The sequence below is a fragment of the Melozone crissalis genome, unplaced genomic scaffold (genome assembly GCF_028551555.1).
Source record: "Melozone crissalis strain CALT ecotype California unplaced genomic scaffold, PUWL_Pcris_2 ptg000061l_1, whole genome shotgun sequence".
NCBI lineage: Eukaryota > Metazoa > Chordata > Aves > Passeriformes > Passerellidae > Melozone > Melozone crissalis.
In genome coordinates this window covers 14,068,074-14,086,810 of record NW_026535839.1, presented here as the reverse complement: position 1 = coordinate 14,086,810, position 18,737 = coordinate 14,068,074, and the positions used below count along the sequence as shown (strand labels likewise).

General features: G+C 44.9%; 1 protein-coding gene across 1 annotated transcript in view; it reads left to right on the top strand.

Annotated features, from left to right (window-relative positions):
* Nucleotides 1–12,345, top strand: part of SLIT3 (slit guidance ligand 3) — a 483,586-nt gene extending 471,241 nt beyond the window's left edge. The window contains exons 33-36 of the mRNA XM_054287925.1: nucleotides 2,141–2,295; nucleotides 4,490–4,775; nucleotides 6,877–7,085; nucleotides 10,097–12,345. Coding sequence (XP_054143900.1) covers nucleotides 2,141–2,295; nucleotides 4,490–4,775; nucleotides 6,877–7,085; nucleotides 10,097–10,335 — 889 coding nt within the window. The 3' untranslated portion in view covers nucleotides 10,336–12,345. The remainder of the gene's footprint in view (nucleotides 1–2,140; nucleotides 2,296–4,489; nucleotides 4,776–6,876; nucleotides 7,086–10,096) is intronic.
* Nucleotides 12,346–18,737: the final 6,392 nt, after the last annotated feature.

Genomic DNA, 18,737 nt, shown 5'->3' with positions numbered 1-18,737 from the left:
TTGCACAGGGGCAGCAGCCACAGCCCAGGGCTTCCCTGCAGGTCAGGAATGAGTGATTGAGCCAGCAGAGCTTTCCTGGGAGCCTTTCTGTGGCAGAACTATCTCACTTATTTATGTAAAGCCACACTGTAAAGGTGCTCACTCACTGCTCTCTGTTACCTTATGGCCTGTGTAACCTTGCATGAACTTTTGAAGGCCTGTGTGTTGGTGATTCATCCCAAAAACCTGTGGGGAGAGCAGAGCAGCTCTGCAGAGGCACATGAGCTCCAGTGTGCTCTTCTCCACCAGCACATTCCCAGAAATGCTGCAATGCTGACTGGCTGCCTGACATTGCTCAAGTACAATTGGTTGTGTCAGGTCTACCATAAAACACTATAAAAATGAAACTTCTTCCAGCAACAGCTGAATTCCAGTAATCTCCAAGGCATGTAATTTGTTTGTGGAGTCGAGGCCCCATTTCCTTGCTGCAATAGCCTTACACATCAGTTCTGCAGGGCTGGGCACTAAGGATGGACATGTCATCTAGGCTGAGAGCTGGTCACATCTAAAAGGTGATTCACCCTCAGACATGAGTGTGTCTCTTCCTCTCCACTGCCTGTGAAGAAAGTGTGGGTAAATAGCTCAGAGACAATGACCTTGCCAGTTTACAAATCCCCTGAAAGGAACCTGGCTTGTGAATTTTTAACCTCCTGTGAGAGGATGCTGAGCTTATGGGCCTTTGGAATGAGCAGAAACCCAAACTTTGACACTGTGCGGGGTGTGCACCACATGTGCAGCAATCCCAAATCCAGGCTGTTTTCCAAGCAGTGTCTCAGGATGCACAAAGCTGGTGTGTTCTGTCATTATCCACACATAACAGCACCCCAGGCTGAAGGGAGGAATCTGGGAAGGGGCATCTGTGCATGTGGGCAATTCACAGAGCCCACAGGCTGATAACAACCACTACTGTTATCACATTATTATGTTCCTATGTGCATCTGAGTGCACATGAGATACTGTGCCTTTTAATTGCACCCACAGCAGTGGGAAAACCCCATCAGATCTAACTCCCACCCTGCTTTGAAACTCTTTGCTCAAGAGCAGGTAATCAACCCTTGCCCCTCCCTGCTTGTAGGAGAGCATTAAATCCTCAGGTTGTTTTAGGGAATTTCACCATGCAGCATTAAGGTTTAGGAGCTGAAGCTGCCCTGAAAATAAAAATATGATAGCATGATGCAAATGGAATGATATCAGTGTACCTTTTAATGGCTGGGGGAGTGGACAGGAAATGAAGGTGAAGATTGTGTGAGGTGCAGACTAGGAGGTTGCTGCAGGCTTCATGCATCTCAAAAATCAGCGATAAAAGCAAAGCAATAAATACACACTGCTTTACCATCTTGTCTTCTCAGATGGCTGCCTGCTCCCTGCCCCACCACCCAACAATTCCTACTGTTTTATCCTCAAACTTCAATCTACACTTTAATGTTTCCCTAAAGGAGTAGCAATTTGTCATTTTTCCTTGTGTTTAGGTAGAACTGTCTGATATTGAACAAAGCATAGTGGTCATTTACAAGCCAAAGCCTCCTGAATTCCTTCTCTGGCTTTGAGAACCTCAGTCTGTCCTTATTCCTTGGTACATAGTCCAAGACACTTCTGCTGTGAGGAAGTGCTGGTTTCAGAGGTCTCTGCTGTCCCACCCCAAAGTGCAATCTCTCCTGACCCCTGTGAGATAATTTGAGTTTAAATTACCCATAGGAGAAATTATTTCAGTGATCCAGCCTGCAGCATGAGCACCAAGCAGTGTGACAGAGCAAGCTGTGGCTGAGAGCTCAGAATGGGATTTTTTGGTACTTTTGTCCCCAAAGCCAGCGTGTCATGCAGCTACACTCTTGCTTTTCTGCCCTGGAAAAAGCAGCTGGAGTGGCTGCTGTCCTGATTAGCTGGCCCTGAAGCATTGCACATGTGTCAGTGCTGCCTGCCCAGGATCAGCTGAGGGTCAGCCTGTGCCTCCCTGCTGGAGAAAAGGCTGAGAACACCCTGGCTGCAAACTCCAGAGCAGCCCAGGGCTGTGCTGTGCAAGGTGTACCACAGGGACACTGGGTGTCACGGAGGCTGCTCCTTGTTCATCCTCTAATTATTTTCTTTTTCTCTTACTTTTTAGTGTGGAAACAATAAATGATGGGCAGTTTCACAGTGTGGAACTCGTGATGCTGAACCAAACTCTGAACCTGGTGGTGGACAAGGGGGCTCCCAAGAGCCTGGGAAAGCTCCAGAAGCAATCTTCTGTCAGCCTCAACACACCCCTCTACATTGGAGGTACTGTGATTGCTCTAGAATTGAAGTTTTAACCTGTTTTTTCTGAATCAAATCATCTCCCATGCTGTGGGGAGGGCTCTCACACAGCCACCACAGGAACAGCCTGCTTGGCATTTCAGCAGCTCCCAGAACTTTCTGTGACCAAGCTGTGGTGGCTGAAGTAGAAGTATCAGTGGGACTATCACAAATTGTCATGGCAAAAAAGCAAATCAATAGTCAGCAGGTTTAATTATACCATAACTGAGCATATTTCTGCTGGAAGTTTTATAGAGGTCTAAAAATGGTGAGGAAAAAGGTGTGTGATTCAAAAACATATTAACACACAAGCTAAGAACACCTTGGTTAATAGTCTTCTCATTGGAAACTGAAGGCACAGTTTTAGACAGATATTAGAATTGCCCAAACCTCAGTTAAGAAATTTTTTCCCATTAAGTACTGAGTCTGGAGGGAAGAGGCCAAATGGGATGGGGAACAATGCCCAGAATAATGACTATACCACTGATTAGGTGTCTGGTTACAAGAGACAGAACAAAGGCTGCTCTCTGCCCAATGGATTGTTTTTGCCAGAACCCCCCTGGTCCTATTCTGACTGAATGTTGAAATCTCTCTCTCAGTGACACGGAGTTCTTGAATTTTTAGTCAGACTATTTCAAATACAAAAGTCAGCAGAATGGTAATAGGAAGTCTTTGAGCCTTTTCTAATGAGATAATTGAAGCCAATAGTAGAAACTCTTACCAAATTCAGTTGGTGCTGGTCGAGGCTTTTCTAAATAATTTTCTTTAATAACACTTTTCTAAAAGAGCCCTGAATATTGCCCTTGTAAAACAGAAAACTGGCTGATCTTGCTTTGTACAGAGCTGAACTTTTATAATTGGCTCCTATTAAGAATGTCACAGGCTATTAAAGAGCATTGTGCATCAAAGATAATCTGCTGCTGCAGAGGCAGTCTCAATTTCTCCCTTTAGCACAGCACAAAAGATACCAACCCTGCAACAGTTTATTCACAGGGAACTTGGGAACTAATCCCATGGAAAAGTTTTGTTAATGGATGAGCATTGTGGATCAATACTAATTCTCCAAAGGTACCTAAAAAATTCTCAGGAAAAACCTGAGATGTGGAATGAAGGACTGTTGGATACCAGGATCCATGGCCTCAGTAAAGACTTTTGCTGTTGCCAATTAAAAATCTTCTTGCTTCTTTCTAAACCCTCCCTGTTCTTCATGTGCCACCTCTTTGTGTGCAGCCGTCCCATGGAGCCAGCTGCCCTTCCTCTGCAGGTGGTGTGGCTCAAGTAGCTGCCTAAATTACCCCAGAGCAATTGTTCCTGACCTACAGTAAGGTTAACACAGACTGAACCTTCAGGTGCTCACAGTTTTGTCCATCTCACAACCACATCACCTGTTCTAGCAACTTTCCTCCTAACACACAGTGAAACAGGTGCTGGATTTGTTTTAGGGCATTACCTATAGACAGTGAGTTCAGAGGCCTCACATGGCTGAAAATGGAAGGTCCTGCCTGTGCTAATGCAGCTGTACATCCAAGCTGGCATCAGTGGGAAAGGCATAAAACAACATTCCAAAGAACCTGCTGGCCATCCAACTGTGTGAACTCTTCCAAGCACTTGAACAAGATGGAAAGGACTGGCCACAAAGCCTTGGCCTGGCCCTTGAGTGCTGTTCCCTGTCTTTAGACCTCTCCACTACTTTCCATGGGATGCACCCTTAGCACTGCCTCTTATAACACTGTGACCCAGTAAAGCCAAACTATCTTGTTGCATCCCAGAGGTGGATGCTGCCTGCTGACAAATGAAGGCATTCTCAAACCTTTCAGAAGAATAATTGCTATTAAACTGTAGAGAAGGAACATTACCTAAGGATAGGAACACATAGCCACCAGGCAAAAAGAAAATAGTTTGTTTTTTCTTTTTTGTTTTTTTTTGGTCATGTACTTCTTACAGAAGACTGGGCAAGTGAGTTTATTTTTTTTCCGTTCCATTTCCAGAATGAGGACAGTGAGATTGTGCTACCTTGCAAAGGTCCTATGCAAATTAGTTATTCAAAGATTTTACGGGGCTGTGACAAAAGAAGCTTTAGCAATTATAATTTATATAATTTATAATTATATAAATTATACTAATTATAATTTATAATTGCTAGTATAATTGAACCTTCTCCTTTTGCTTTTATCTGAAGGGATCCCAACCTCCACTGGATTATCCTCCCTGCGCCAGGGTGCAGACAAGACACCGAATGGTTTTCATGGCTGCATTCACGACGTCAGGATCAACAACGAGCTGCAGGATTTCAAGGATTTGCCCCAGCAGTCCCTGGGAGTCCTTCCTGGCTGCAAATCCTGCAACATCTGCAAGCACGGGATCTGCCGGTCCCTGGAGAAAACGAGTGTGATTTGTGAATGTCACCCTGGCTGGACGGGCCCTCTGTGTGACCAGGAGATTGGAGATCCCTGTCTTAACCACAAGTAAGCTCAAACCAACGCTGACTGGAGAGCAAAAGCTTTACAGCTCATGCATATTTCACATTTCATCTTGCAAAACCACATCTGACTGGTTTTGGAGGTGCTGGAGGTTATTGATAGTTGTGAGTCTGTGTCTGGGGCAGCTCTCAATTTCCACTTCTTGTTCAGACATTGCTGACTCACCAAAGGAGCTCTGGTCCTGCAGGAGCTCAGGTGTTAATGCTGCAGGTCATACCTTCAGCTGTGACTCTACACATTAAAATACAGAACCTCCTGTTAATGGGCATGGCTTAACCCCAGGAGGTGACAGCCTGCACGGATCCAGAGCAGCCTGTGAGGGAGAAGTACACATTTCAGGGGTTTTCTCCCTGCAGCACTGAGCCCAGTCTTCAAACTTACTCCCTGAAGACCATTATGCACTCCAGTGTGAGCAGTTTTAAATTTCCCAAATAGCTGACTTAAATATTACACTTTGAAACAGCCCTTTAAAGTGCAAGTTTAAAGGATAGCGTGGTGTTGCATGTGAAGGGAGCATGAGTGTAAAGTATTTACAGTTCAAAGGCTCAATAACCACATCTCCATAAGAAACATAGGATGAATAGCTTTCTTATGGCCAATACACAGGAAACAGTCTCGTGCAGAGCAGCAGGCTGCATATTTCAGTGTTGTTTCATAAGCAGATGGAAGTACTTTTGTTTTAGAAGTTCCTTCAGTTGCTGTCTTGGAAGGCGCTTTTCACAAGCTCGTACTTTTGACAGGTAAATTGATGCAGTGAATAATCACTCTCAGAGATTTAACCTGGCAAAGGTACCATTTTCAACTTGCTTCTGGTTCTAATTCTGCAAAGTACTGAAGTCTGGAGGTGTTGAAAAGCACCTGACAGTTTACAAACCAAAGGTATGAAGACCCAAATGTTTCCTTGAATTTCCAGTGTCAACACAAAGCTGTTGTGGCTGGGCAGAGAAAAATAAGGGAGTTCCAGATGTTTACATGATGAGGGATTGTTTCTCTCATAGTCCAGGGAGGATGAGGCAATCATGAACATTGTTCCTTGCTAGGGGAAGTAGCTGTGTGTATTTTTATGCTCACACACTGTCCCACCTTTCCTAAGTCAGTTCAGCCTTTTGGAGCTGGCTCCCTAAAGCCCTGCCTGGTGTGTCCAGGGGAGTGTGAAGCCTTGCTGGCAGGTGTCTGCTCCACCACTTACAGGTTAATCTCACTGAGGAAATGCACCTGTAAAGATCAGGTAACCTCTGGTTCTTGGGGCAGTAAATACTGCTCTATACAGACTGTGATCCCTTTCATTACAGTATGTTGCATGTCTGGAGCTCACTGAAACTGCTCTTGTAATCTGTCTTTTTTAGTTCAAAGCTTAAAAATTAAATGTTAAAAAATTCAACATAAACAGGGAATAATTTTGAAGTACTAGAAAGAAAATAGAAATAAGAGACAAATGGGCTTATGTCAAGTTAGGTTGTGCCAAAGTTTTTCCTTGGCTGGAGAGAGTTGCTTTCCTCGCTGTTCTCAGCCCACACCAAGTCTGCCCCTGTGCCAGAAGTGGGGACAGTGTCAGAGAACTCGCTCAGGATCACCACCCCACCCTGTGGTGTTCCCTGGAAATGCCAAAGCTCGCTGCAAACCCCAGGAGCCAGGGAACCCTCAAGTACAGCTGCCTGCTGATAAGTCTGTGCATAGCTTTGCTACCAGCACCTTCATTTATCACACTGGTTTTCATCACCTGATATTATTTGTACAGCAGCTCTGCTCAGGAAGCCTGGGCATGCAGTTTGATTGTTGGCACTTAGTTGCACGTGCTGCTGCTGTAAATGTGAGCTGTCTCCTGTGGGTGCTAAGCCTTGGTCTGTGCTCACCAAGAGCCCAATGTTTTCTACTTAGGTTCACAAATTCTAAATGTATTCTCTGAACATTATCCAGTATTCACTGAAAACCCACACAGTTTTCTCCAGAGTGTTTGACACTGAGCTGCTATTTTTGGATTAGTATCCTGGAATTAAATGGGCAGAAATGCCAAAATCAAACATTTCTGGGAAAAGGAGCTTTCACATCCAGCAAAGACCAGCTCTAAATGCTGCTGTTTCTCCAGGTGCCTGCATGGCAAGTGCACGGCTGCTGGTGCTGCTTACACCTGTAAGTGCATGGAGGGCTACACGGGCCCCTACTGTGACAAGAAGAACAATTCCTCAAGCCCCTGCAGGACTTTGAAATGCAGCCACGGGCAGTGCAAGGTGTCGGAGCACGGGGAGCCCTACTGCGAATGTGACCCTGGCTACAGCGGAGAGCTCTGTGACAGAGGTAGGCTTGTGCTGCTGCAGTCCTGCTTTACACCTCATTTACACCTGCCTTACTCCTCTCTTCCCTGCCACTCCGACTTGGGGAGGAATGGCAAATAGAAGATAAAGCTAAGCCAGCCTCTGCAGAGCAGTACAAGAACAGAATCACATAAGAGTAGATAGCTGCTATCACATAGAAAAATGGAGACATGGAGTGAAGAGTTTTATTCTCTGTCTCCTGAATCATCAAGGTTTGCAGCTCCCAGGATTTGGGTGGGATGTTTAAAGAGCTTGTTGTGATGTTTTCCCTCAGCAAGCAGGGATCAGTTATTTGCACTGCTTTTATTTACAAGGAGGAGCCACTCACCTGAAGTGGCATCAAAGATTCTCCTCCTTCAGCTTGGGCAGGTTTCCAGGGGAATTCCACAGATCACGATGGACTTTCCTACGAGGGCAGAGGCCCAACTCTCTGCCTGACCTGAAAAGACTCCCTGGAAACTCACTGAGTTTTAAATGCATCCTTTCTGCCTTTTTTTGTTCTTGTCCAGAAGGAAGGAGCTGGATTATATTATTTTTATTTCCATTGTCCCTTTCCGGTGCATGAACCACAGACTTTCCAAATTTTACACATGCCCATCACCAAAATGTATCTGGCTGCTGCACAGGGACTGCAGAACAGCACAGACACTTTCAGGTATCCCAGACCACTGGTGTCACACAGAGCAGGCTGACCTGTGCTCCAGAGAAGCAGACATGGTAAACTAATTCTTATTTTGCAGGAGTGTTGCAGGACTCAACACTCAGCACTCATTAAAACACTTCCAGGCTGCTGATCAAAGCCAGCAGGCCTGCTTGGCCCCAGCCTTGCACAGGATATTACACATTTGTGTGGACATGCTCTGTTCTGGTGGCAGGTACAAAGCAGTAAAAGATTAAGGTTCTTCTCATGCCATCTGTTTGTCTTGAATCACATCAGGAACCCAGGGCCACTCACTGATGTGTGGGGAATATCGGCTGTGAAAAACATGTTCAATCTCCTGTGAGCATTTAAAAGTTTAATAAAGGACAAAAGGAGACAAGGACCACAGAGCTAAGGTTGATACAGCCAGGTGCATCTTGGCACTGAGCTAAGAGCACCTCGGGGATACCCCTTAAACACCTTTTCCATCACATCATCCTGTTGCATATTCATAGACCCTTATGCATAGCAAACTTTTCCCCAAACTAGTTTATATGTTTCAAGAATTGTTTAGCATATCTTCTCCTTGGGATCCTCCTTTTAGAGCATGTGTATTTCTTGGTTGTGGTTTTAGTCCTTTCATATCACCTCCAGTTTTTGGGCCCTGGCCCACACTGCCTTCAGAGGGTGAGTGCTGATGGTTGGCAGATCTGTACAGGTGTCCTCATCCTTTGTGCATTGGATGTTATCCCATCCTAGCAGGCATTTTAACACAAGCACACTTCTATCAGCTATTTCACTAAGCTTAATTAACAACAGAAGTAAAAACTGTATGACAAAGTTACTTTAACACTACACATATAAAATCCATTTCAAAAAGCCAGAATTATAATATGCATCTATAACATCTGGCAAAATAGTTACTGTCATAGCTGGGCATCCCCAGCTGGGTAATAATTAGCATTGACTCCATGACTCTCAGAAGACTGATCTATCTTTTTATTATACTATACTTACTGAGAAACCCATCTCCCTTACAGACAGTAACGACATAGGTGGACCCAATTGGTCCTTCAATATAAACACCATCACCATTGCCCAATTAAGAAAGATTTGTGTACCAAATCACCCTTTGGTAAACAGATCTCCATAACACATTCCACAGATGCACAACAACAGGTGCAGCAAGTTAGGATAAGAATTGTTTATCATTCTTTTCTCTGATCTTCTCACAGCCTTCCCCAGGACAATACCTGGGGAAAGCTGTGTGTTGCTCCCTGTGGCCAGACAAGTTACCACATTACCACAACCAGAAAAGTCAGCACCTTTCTGACTCCTCCCCCCCCCTGTTGTCCCAGCAGAGAGCCTGTGCCAAAGAGACATCATCCGGGAGGTGGTGCACAAGTGGTCCTTACAACACAATTGGTCCTTTAATTAAAACACCATCACCATTAGTCAATTAAGAAACCACCCTTTGGTAAAAAAATCTCCATAACACGTTCCACATGTTCACAACACCAGGTGCACAAGTGGAGATTAGAATTGTTTATTATTCTTCTCTGATGTTCTCACAGCCTTCTCCAGGACCATACCTGGGGAAAGCTGAGCTGCTGCCACAAGTCAGCACCTTTCTGACTCCTTCCCCCGCTGTTGTCCCAGTAGAGAAACTGTGCCAAGGAGACATCATCCGGGAGGTGGTGCACAAGTGGTCCTTACAGACAGTCATGACACAATTGGACCCAATTGGTCCTTTAATTAAAACACCATCACCATTGACCAATTAAGAAAGATTTGTGTACCAAATCACCCTTTGGTAAACAAATCTCCATAACACATTCCACATGTTCACAACAGGTGCAGCAAGTTAGGATAAGAATTATCATTCTTTTCTCTGATCTTCTCACAGCCTTCCCCAGGACAATACCTGGGGAAAGCTGTGTGTTGCTCCCTGTGGCCAGAAAAGTTACCACATTACCACAACCAGAAAAGTCACCATCTTTCTGACCTCCTTCCCCCCCTGTTGTCCCAGCAGAGAGCCTGTGCCAAGGAGACATCATCCGGGAAGTGGAGCACAAGTGATCCTTACAGACAGTCACGACACAATTGGACCCAATTGGTCCTTTAATTAAAACACCATCACCATTGGCCAATTAAGAAACCACCCTTTGGTAAAAAAATCTCCATAACACGTTCCACACGTTCACAACACCAGGTGCACAAGTGGAGATTAGAATTGTTTATTATTCTTCTCTGATGTTCTCACAGCCTTCTCCAGGACCATACCTGGGGAAAGCTGAGCTGCTGCCACAAGTCAGCACCTTTCTGACTCCTTCCCCCCCCCGTTGTCCCAGCAGAGAGCCTGTGCCAAGGAGACATCATCCGGGAGGTGGTGCGCAAGCAGCAGGGCTACACCTCGTGCGCCACGGCCTCCAAGGTGCCGCGGCTGGAGTGCCGCGGGGGCTGCGGCGGCGGGCACTGCTGCGTGCCCCTGCGCAGCAAGAGGAGGAAATACTTCTTCCAGTGCCTGGATGGCTCCACCTTCACGGAGGAACTGGAGAGACACGTGGAGTGCGGCTGCTCAAAGTGCTCGTAAGCCACCTTGGGGTCTCTCGCCACTTTAATCGACTCAGAAGCGTTAATGGGAACGGGACCTGTTTACTTGCAGAGTGAAGAAGAAGAGAAGAATTATTAAGTATATTGTAAAATAAGCAAAAAATAGAACTTATTTTTATTATGGAAAGTGACTATTTTCATCTTTTATTATATAAAGTATCGCACCACTTTGGGTATATGTATCATATAGTGAGCTATTTTTACCATGAAACTTTTTTAACAGTTGTAAGAAAAAAAATTTCAAAAGCTAAAAGGTTAAAAAAAAATTATATATATAAAGAAAACATAGCCTAACAGGAGAAATGTGGAGTGACTTTATGTGTATGCACAATGAACAGACGTAAATGTGTTCCAAGGACCCACTGCCAGACTGATTTGGGCTGAAGAAAGCTCCGAGGCCCTGGCTGGGAGTTCCAGGTGAGCAGATCCCCGTGACTGACTGCATCCAGGCACCCGAAGAGCCTCCTCAGCCCCTTCTCTTCCCAACACTGCCAACACTGCTCCTGTACAGTGGCCCCGCTTGCTGTCCATGAACTGGTTCCCTGGAGCACACAGGCACTGCCATAGCTTGAGGCTAATTACATTATTTGACTATTGTAATACTATAATAATACATTTTTTGCTGTGTATGTTGTATTTATCTGTGTTCATGTTATATTCTGCGGCAACTGTATCTATAGAGCACAGGCAGCTTTATCCAAAAGAAGGGTGCAAAGGGAAGGGAAGTGGAGAAATTTATGTTGCTTTGGGTAATTTGGGGGCAAAAATGTGAAATAAGTGCTAAGTGATGCCTAATAAATGACATAGTACTTTTGTGTAAACTCCTCAGCTATGTTATTTCCCAAGTTTGTGCCTTCTTGCTCCCAGTCTTGAGCCCTTTTTTGTATATGAAATGTAAGGAATGCACTGCTACATAGTTTATCACACCTTGACACTTTAACTTGCAAAGGTTGTAAAGAGCATGAAAATACCGCAGGAGCCAGAAGGCACCTGCAACCTATCAGCTTTTACTGCCACTGTCACTCGAGCCAGGGTGTGAGCTGGCCGTGGCTGCTGCTCAGCCTCCCGCTGGCTCTGAGCAGCTGCCTGCCTCCCCACGGCTCTCCAGGCAAGCAGAAGTTGCACTAAGTCCATGTGAAGGTGTTCAGCTGGCACCTGCCCTGCAGGGAGAGGTGTCACAGCTCTGCCTGTGCAGCCTGAGCTGCTCACCAAAGCTCCTCCACCTGCCCTCGTGCCTCCCGCTCACCTGAGCTGGGTTCAGAGCAACTGCTGAGCAGGAATTGGAAATCAATGCAGGGATGAATTCTCACTGTGGATGTGAGGGGAAAATGGACTCTGGGAGTGAGTTTGATTTTTGAAGGGTTTTTGTCAGGGCTGCCTTTCAGGGTCAGGACATACATGCAAAGAGCACCATGGATACCTTGAATTTTCTCTTGCTGTAAGTTTCAAACCTCCCCATCAACAACTGTTCTATTCACTGTATCATTTCTTTCTTTCTCTAATGGAGTAAGTATTATGATCCTTTCTTCAAGTTCTCCAAGAAAGGTAGTCAGAGATGCTTCCTAGCAGCCATAAAGTCCTTCTGGAAAGTTACTGATCCCACCAAAAGGCTTTCAGATCAGGAGAGTCAGCAAAGGATTAGTAGGAAAGCTGAATCAAGAAAATGGGACAGCTTTGATCTGGGCTTTGTAAGGATGCACAGAATGCAACCCTGCCATGACAAGTAGAAATGTTTATTTCACTATAGCAGAGAGACCATCTAGCTGTAATACAGCCAGAAAGCTGTAACATGCTTGTTGTCCTTCTGCTATGTCAGTCTCTCCTTAACTGCAGCAGTTCATTCATATCTCTCTGTTATGACCAGAACAATGTGAGCAGAAGGGACATAACCAATTTAACAGGCATCTCAAAGCAATCATCACAATAAATATCAGTACATGGAGCTGGCAGTCAGTGACACATAAAACAATCACTACTTAATGTGCCAGACTCTGATTGATACAGTACAACTCAGAAGCCAGGGAAAAACTAACCCTGGTTGCAAGTACTGTGGACTGCTTTTTATTTTTAACATAACATCAGCAGCTCATAGCAGCTGGGGTTTGTGATGTATGACAAAAATCACCTAAACCACAACCCACATGTTTTAAAAATTCATGTGAGTGTCTGCAAACACTTGTACAAATACGTGCCAGGCACACTACTACCATTAATGATTCATTCCTGCTTAAAAACATTTGAATTTCTGAAGAAGCAGCTGCTGGGGTGTCAGGCAGAAGAAACCCAGCCTGGCAGTGGCTCAGATTTGTAGCCACTCTGGACTGCCCATGCAGGAACACGGCCCCTCTTGAACCTGTCCAAAGCTGCTGTGCTCACTCTGTCACCTGAGCAGCAGCACGGTGACAAACAGGGTGACATTCACGGGTGGCCTCACACCTGCTCTGAAAGCAAAGGCAAAAGCCATCAACATCTTGTTAACACATCACTCTGGGATTTACCTAAGCCAAGCCTTGCAGCAAAGGGACCAGCAGCAACTCAGCAAGGCCGGCCCTATTCCTGGCCTTTTCCTGTTCTGGCGCTTCAGTGTTAAGTGTCAGGATAGAGAACTAAGAAAATATCTATTTTGTAACCAAATGATGCAATTTTTGTATGCTTTTAGGCAGCACTTGCCACTGGAGAGTGATGCTTTATGTCCATGATTCTCTGACTTGCTATAGAATTATTTTAAAATAAAAAAGCATTCAGATGTGCCAAAAATGTGTGGTTAACTGAAGTGTAATTAGCTCTGAAAGTTCCTTTGTAACCTGCCTAATGTTACAATCGATTTCAAGAACTGTGGGTACAATGCAGTAGTTTTTACCTCCAGAAAATTTTAATATAAAGTGAAGAAAGATGCTTACCCTTTAAAAATGGCAATGCAGACTCGTGTGAACTGATGTATTTTATTATTAGATTCTCATTGTGACGTAAGTTTAAATAAATTGTTGGGTTATGGAAGATTGTAACACCTTGTGATGCAGATTATTTCTCTGTGTATTTGAGGTATTGAGTCCAACCTTCAGTGTCCACAGGAAATGATGGGGGAACTGCAGGCATTCCTCTTGGACAAAGTCAAAGAACAGCTGTAGTTAAAGGTGGTATTTACACTAGTTACCAATTTAAATGGCATCACAGCCTAGTATTTTAGGAGTCTTACATGCACAGGCAAAGTAAGCCACATAGTTTCTGATCCTGGGCATTTTCTTTAATTAAAATCTTTATTTGCTACATTTTTAACTGTTTGATAAAGACCTGCAGCAAAACCACACTCATTAATTACTGTTGGAATAAATGAAGAAATGCTGGGAATGGAGCTGGAAGAGGTAGGGCTGAGGAAATGGAAGTCACAGCCAACTGTGGATGGAAGGGATCTTGTGATGTCCTGACACACCTGCACTCCAAATCTGCTGCCACACTGCTGTAGATGATTATTTAATATTAGTGACCCCAGCAGCAACAGATTTCTGCTTTTCACTGCATTCCAGCCTTAGCATAGAATAAAATAAAGCTCCCAGCTAGTCCTCTGCCTTCCCTCACCCATGCCCCTGTGCAACACTCACATATTGCTAATTATGCTTCAAACTATGGCTCCTAAGAGTTGCCTTTGCAGTTCCATGCAAAACTGGTGGCAGCAGTTAGCCAATAAAAACACTCAACCTTAATGAGCATCATTAAGTCTGAACTATGAAGGTTAATTACATAATTGTAGCAGATGGCAGCATTTTCACCTAAAGCAAACCCAGCTGAGCCCACTAAAAAAGCTAGCAGGGAAGTGTTCAAAAATGGCTGGGTGGTGGATGCTCTGCTCAACAGTTTGTTTGCATTGCTCATGGCTGTGCAGCTTGGGGTTGCTGAGCTCGAGGAACTGCAGCCTGAGGATGCAAAACTCCTGTTTGTGCTTCTGCTTGCACTGCCCAGGTACTGCTTACCAGCTGTGGTAGGAGGCAAACAGTGCTGGAAACTGTCTGTCCCATGTTCCTTTATCTTTGTGCCCTCCAGTTGGCAGGGAATGCTTGGATGGACGGGGTTGGCTGCGGGGTTTGGGTTGTTCTCTGGGGTCCTGTCCCTTCTGGTCTCTGTGACCTCTTTTAGGAGTCAGCTCCCAGTTTCTACTCCCGCTCACTGTAGGCAGCCCCGCGGTTCAGCGGGCTGGACAGGCGGAGTTGGCTCAGCTCTGCCCGGGTACTCCTGATGCCTTGGTTTAAGATGTCACACTGGGTGTCAGTCCGGTACTGTTCTGTGTGCGCGCTGAGGATGTTTTCTGATGTTCTCCAGGTGTTATCCAGATGTTTTTCAGAACGGGCCCCGCAGCTTTGGAGGACAGCGGAGGTGAGCGGGGTCCGCCAGCAGGTGCCGCCACAGGGCGGCCCGTGCCGCTCCCGCGGGACGGGAATGGGATGGGATGGAACGGAACAGGACGGGATGGGACGGAATGTTTCAGTGGAAAGGGACCCATAAGAGCCATCTGAGCAACTCAGGCTAACAGAGTCAACGCCCTTTGTTGAAGGCACTGTCCAAATGCCTCAAGCACTGCCAGGCCTGGGGTATGACTGCCTCTCCAGGAAGCCTGTTCTAGGCTTTCCACAAAAGATGCTCCCTGATGTTCTGTATAAACCTCCCCGGTGCAGCACTGAATCTTTCCCATGCCTGCTGTCTGGATCCTGGGGAGAAAAGCTCAGCACTTCCCTATCCACGTCTCCTCCTCACAGGAAGTGCAGAGTGCAGTGAGGTCACCCCTCAGCCTCCCTCCCTCCAAACTGAACAAGCCCAGAGTTCTCAGCTGCTCATCACAGGAGTACGTGTATATGAGTTACACAGATTTTCTAGAAATTTTTAAATAATAACTTCTCAGGTTTTATTGATCCTGAGCCATCAACCTCTTAGAGTTGTTCAGCTGTGATGACAGGCATCCCTGCTGTCCCTTCGCTATGGCATGGATCATTGTGGCTATACCCCAGGAAACTGCATGAACTGGCAGCAGGAGAGCATGTGAGACCTGGGGATCTCCAACACTTCTTCAGCACCATCCCTGGCAGCAGGACAAGGGCTCCATGTGCTGGCATATGGGACAGCCTGTGCCCAGAGGACCGGCGTCAGTGTCACACGGCTGCTGTTGATGTTGTTTATTTCCATGCTAGCACCTTATGGAATAACAACTGATTCTGCTGTTCCTACCCGATTTCTGCTGCTGTTTGCTCACACACACACCGAGATAAAAGCACTGTGTGCCTGCAGAGTTCATTACCCAGCAGGGTGTCCAAGCTGGCACAGCCTGTGACACCTCTGGTCTGTGAAGAAAGCACAGCTGCTCCTCCAAGCACCCTCACTCCGCAAGAGCCCTGCAGGCAGCAAGAAGCTCCTCGGGCATGCAACAGAGCATGAGGCAGAACAAGCAGCAGTAGCTGTCAGTGTGAGGAGCTTCACTTACCCATGGTGCAGGGGGCACCCTGCAGTCTCAGACAGAGCTTTGTGTGTTGTTCATGTGTGATCTCTTGACCTCCTCCTTTCCCAGGGCTCCTGAGCTTTCAAAGTACAGTGATGCTCAAGGTACTCTGGGGATGACAGTGCCTTCTCTGAATTGCCTGTGAGGTTTGTCCCCACGGCACAGGGATCACTCCTTTTCTGTAAAAATAACCTTTTACAAGGCTGTGTCTTATCTGGGGAGGAAAAGTGCACATCCTGCCTCTGAGGTGTGGGAGGGAGGAAAGCAGGTAAATGAGTGTTCAGGGGATAGCTCAAAACTGACAGGAATCAGGCTACTTTGAATGGTCCAGCCCTCCAGCTAATCTTCCACCAGCAGCATTTAAGGGAAGGAAAGGGGGATGTTCAGAGTGATGGTGCTCATCTTCCCAAGTCACTGTCACCTGTGATGGAGCCCCGGAGATGCTGAACACCCACCCACCCACGGGAAGCAGTGAATTCATTCCTTGCTTTGCTTTTCTTGCATGCACAGTTTTGCTTTCCCGATTAAACTCATTCCAAGAGTTCTCTCCCTTTTACCCTTCCAGTTCTCTTCCCAATCCTGCTGACAGGGCAGCGAGGGAGTGTCTGGGAGGGGTTTCACTGCTGACTGGGGTTAAACCTCGACAGGCAAAAGCCTCAGCCCTGCCTTTGACACTTCTTTCAGAGCAAGGTTACAGGAACCAAATACCACAAGGTAATTTAGGTGGGGACTTTGCAGCACACGAGATAAGATCAGGCTTTCACCTAGCATGTGATAAGAGCAGGCACAACAGGCAGTTCTTATAAAGCAGCTTACACTTCCTTAATTACACACCAGCATATTTTGCATCTCTTAACCCGCCCTAGTTTCTCCTGGTAAAGCACTCATTGAACTGTTTGGGGGGAGGGAGATTTAATATTTTCCTTATATTTTCTTAATATATTTACTATGTTGAGGTAAACACCAAAGTACAATTTATGGGACCAAGACACAGACGAAGTTGGTCACATCAATAAATAAATGAAATTCTTATATAGCAATGAAACAATTTTCATTTCACTCCAGTAATAACTTTTTTTTTAAGAAGTCCTTGCCTTCAGGTGTATCATTCATATAGAATCCTTTCATCTGGTTTCATTACCCAAAGATGCTGCATAGTATTTTAGGATAGTGGTTATATAAGTGTCTGTATATGTGTGTGTGTATATATATATATATATATACACACATTTGTATTGATATAGTTGATAATATATTCACCTTCAGATTAATTTATTCTTACTTAGGGGCTTTTCCAAGCAATGTGTTGACTGACATACCAATAACTCCAATCTGACATTGTTCACAACTAATAAATCAATTGCTCTGAAAATTAATGAACATTCTGAGCCTCTCACAGACCTGTGTTAAATTTCCAGTTTGAGCTAAACCTCAGCTCTGAGATGGACTAAAGATAGCTGAGCATTGATCTCAGTTTCATTTTTTGGGGTTTTATTTCACATATTCTGTTTTAGCTGTAGCATTCAGATAAAACACTGCAGCTTATTGTGAAGAAACTGAAACTTCAGATTTGCTGACCTTGTATTTAACTGAAGAGCCCTTAGCTCATTCATTATCACAGAGCCTTTATCTAGTCCAATTTTTCATGTGGAGAGATGAGTTAAGAGGGTTTGCTTGACACAATAAGTAAAGTGGGCAGAATGTATAAAAAATTCAGAACTTGCTCCTAAAACCCATGCACAAAATATGCATTTTTGTCCCTGAAAGAGTCCAAGACTGGGAAAGCAGTCAGAGAATGTGCATTGCTGGAAAGGGAGAGGTACCATTTCCTCAGTGAAAGCTGGGTCAGGAACTTCTCTGCCTGTTTCAAGACAGCAGGAATCAGACAGCTGTCAGGCTGTACACTATGGTTTTTCTTATTTTTCTGCGTGTATATATTTATTACCAGCACTTCCCAGGGATGGTATTTCATTTCCTCTAGAGTTAGAAGGTGTGTAGGAAACAGTCAGAGTGTCAGTGCTGGGGAAAAAATGCCTCAGAATTAAGGTAATAAAAAATCTCCCTGCAGATCTGTTTTCTCCATCCCCACCAGAGATGTCTGCAAGACACCGGATAGCTCATTTTACACCAAACATTCCACACTGCACAGTCTGGTGACAGGCAGGAAATTAAAGACTCTTTTTCAATCACTCTGTATATTTATGAGCAAGTTAACTTCCAGGTAGCAGCTAAATTCTTGTATTGCCTAACATGTATGCAAATGCTTGTGTTTAATGTTTTAATAGTAAACTACATTGCAGTGAGAAACCACAAAACCACACCAAAATTTCCTGCCTTTACGAGTAACACACGAGAATTTCCACAATTACACGTCACTTACAGAAAGAGAGAAGTTCTGCAGCCTTGCTAATACACTGAGAACTTCCTTTAAAGGATGAAAAAAGAACACTTAGAAGGCTTCAGAGTAAGTTTTCCAAATACAGATATTTCAGAAAGGAAACATGATAAATGGGAAAGGGCATCCAGAAGAGAATTTTGGCTTTCTAGTGAAAGATTCTGGATTAAAATGAACAATAAATATATGACAGGTTTTACATGTTTAGGAGCAGGGGGGAATGGAGGGTGAAAAGACAAGGCTCCTGTCCTTACACAACAGGTTTGTGAGTAAATATCATGCCCAGTAAGCTGAGCATTCAATCTTTAGTTTGTGAACAGTTATTTCAAAAGAAACTTTTGCCAAAGCTAAACTCCAGACACAAAGAAACTTCAGTTTCCAAGACAGAGATTATGCCCAAACCCTCCTCCCAGACCAGAGCTTTTAGGTTCATCCTAGGTCACAGTAACTGATCTATAATTACAGAGCACTTTATCACAAAGGAGAGGGGAGAAAGTGGAAAAGT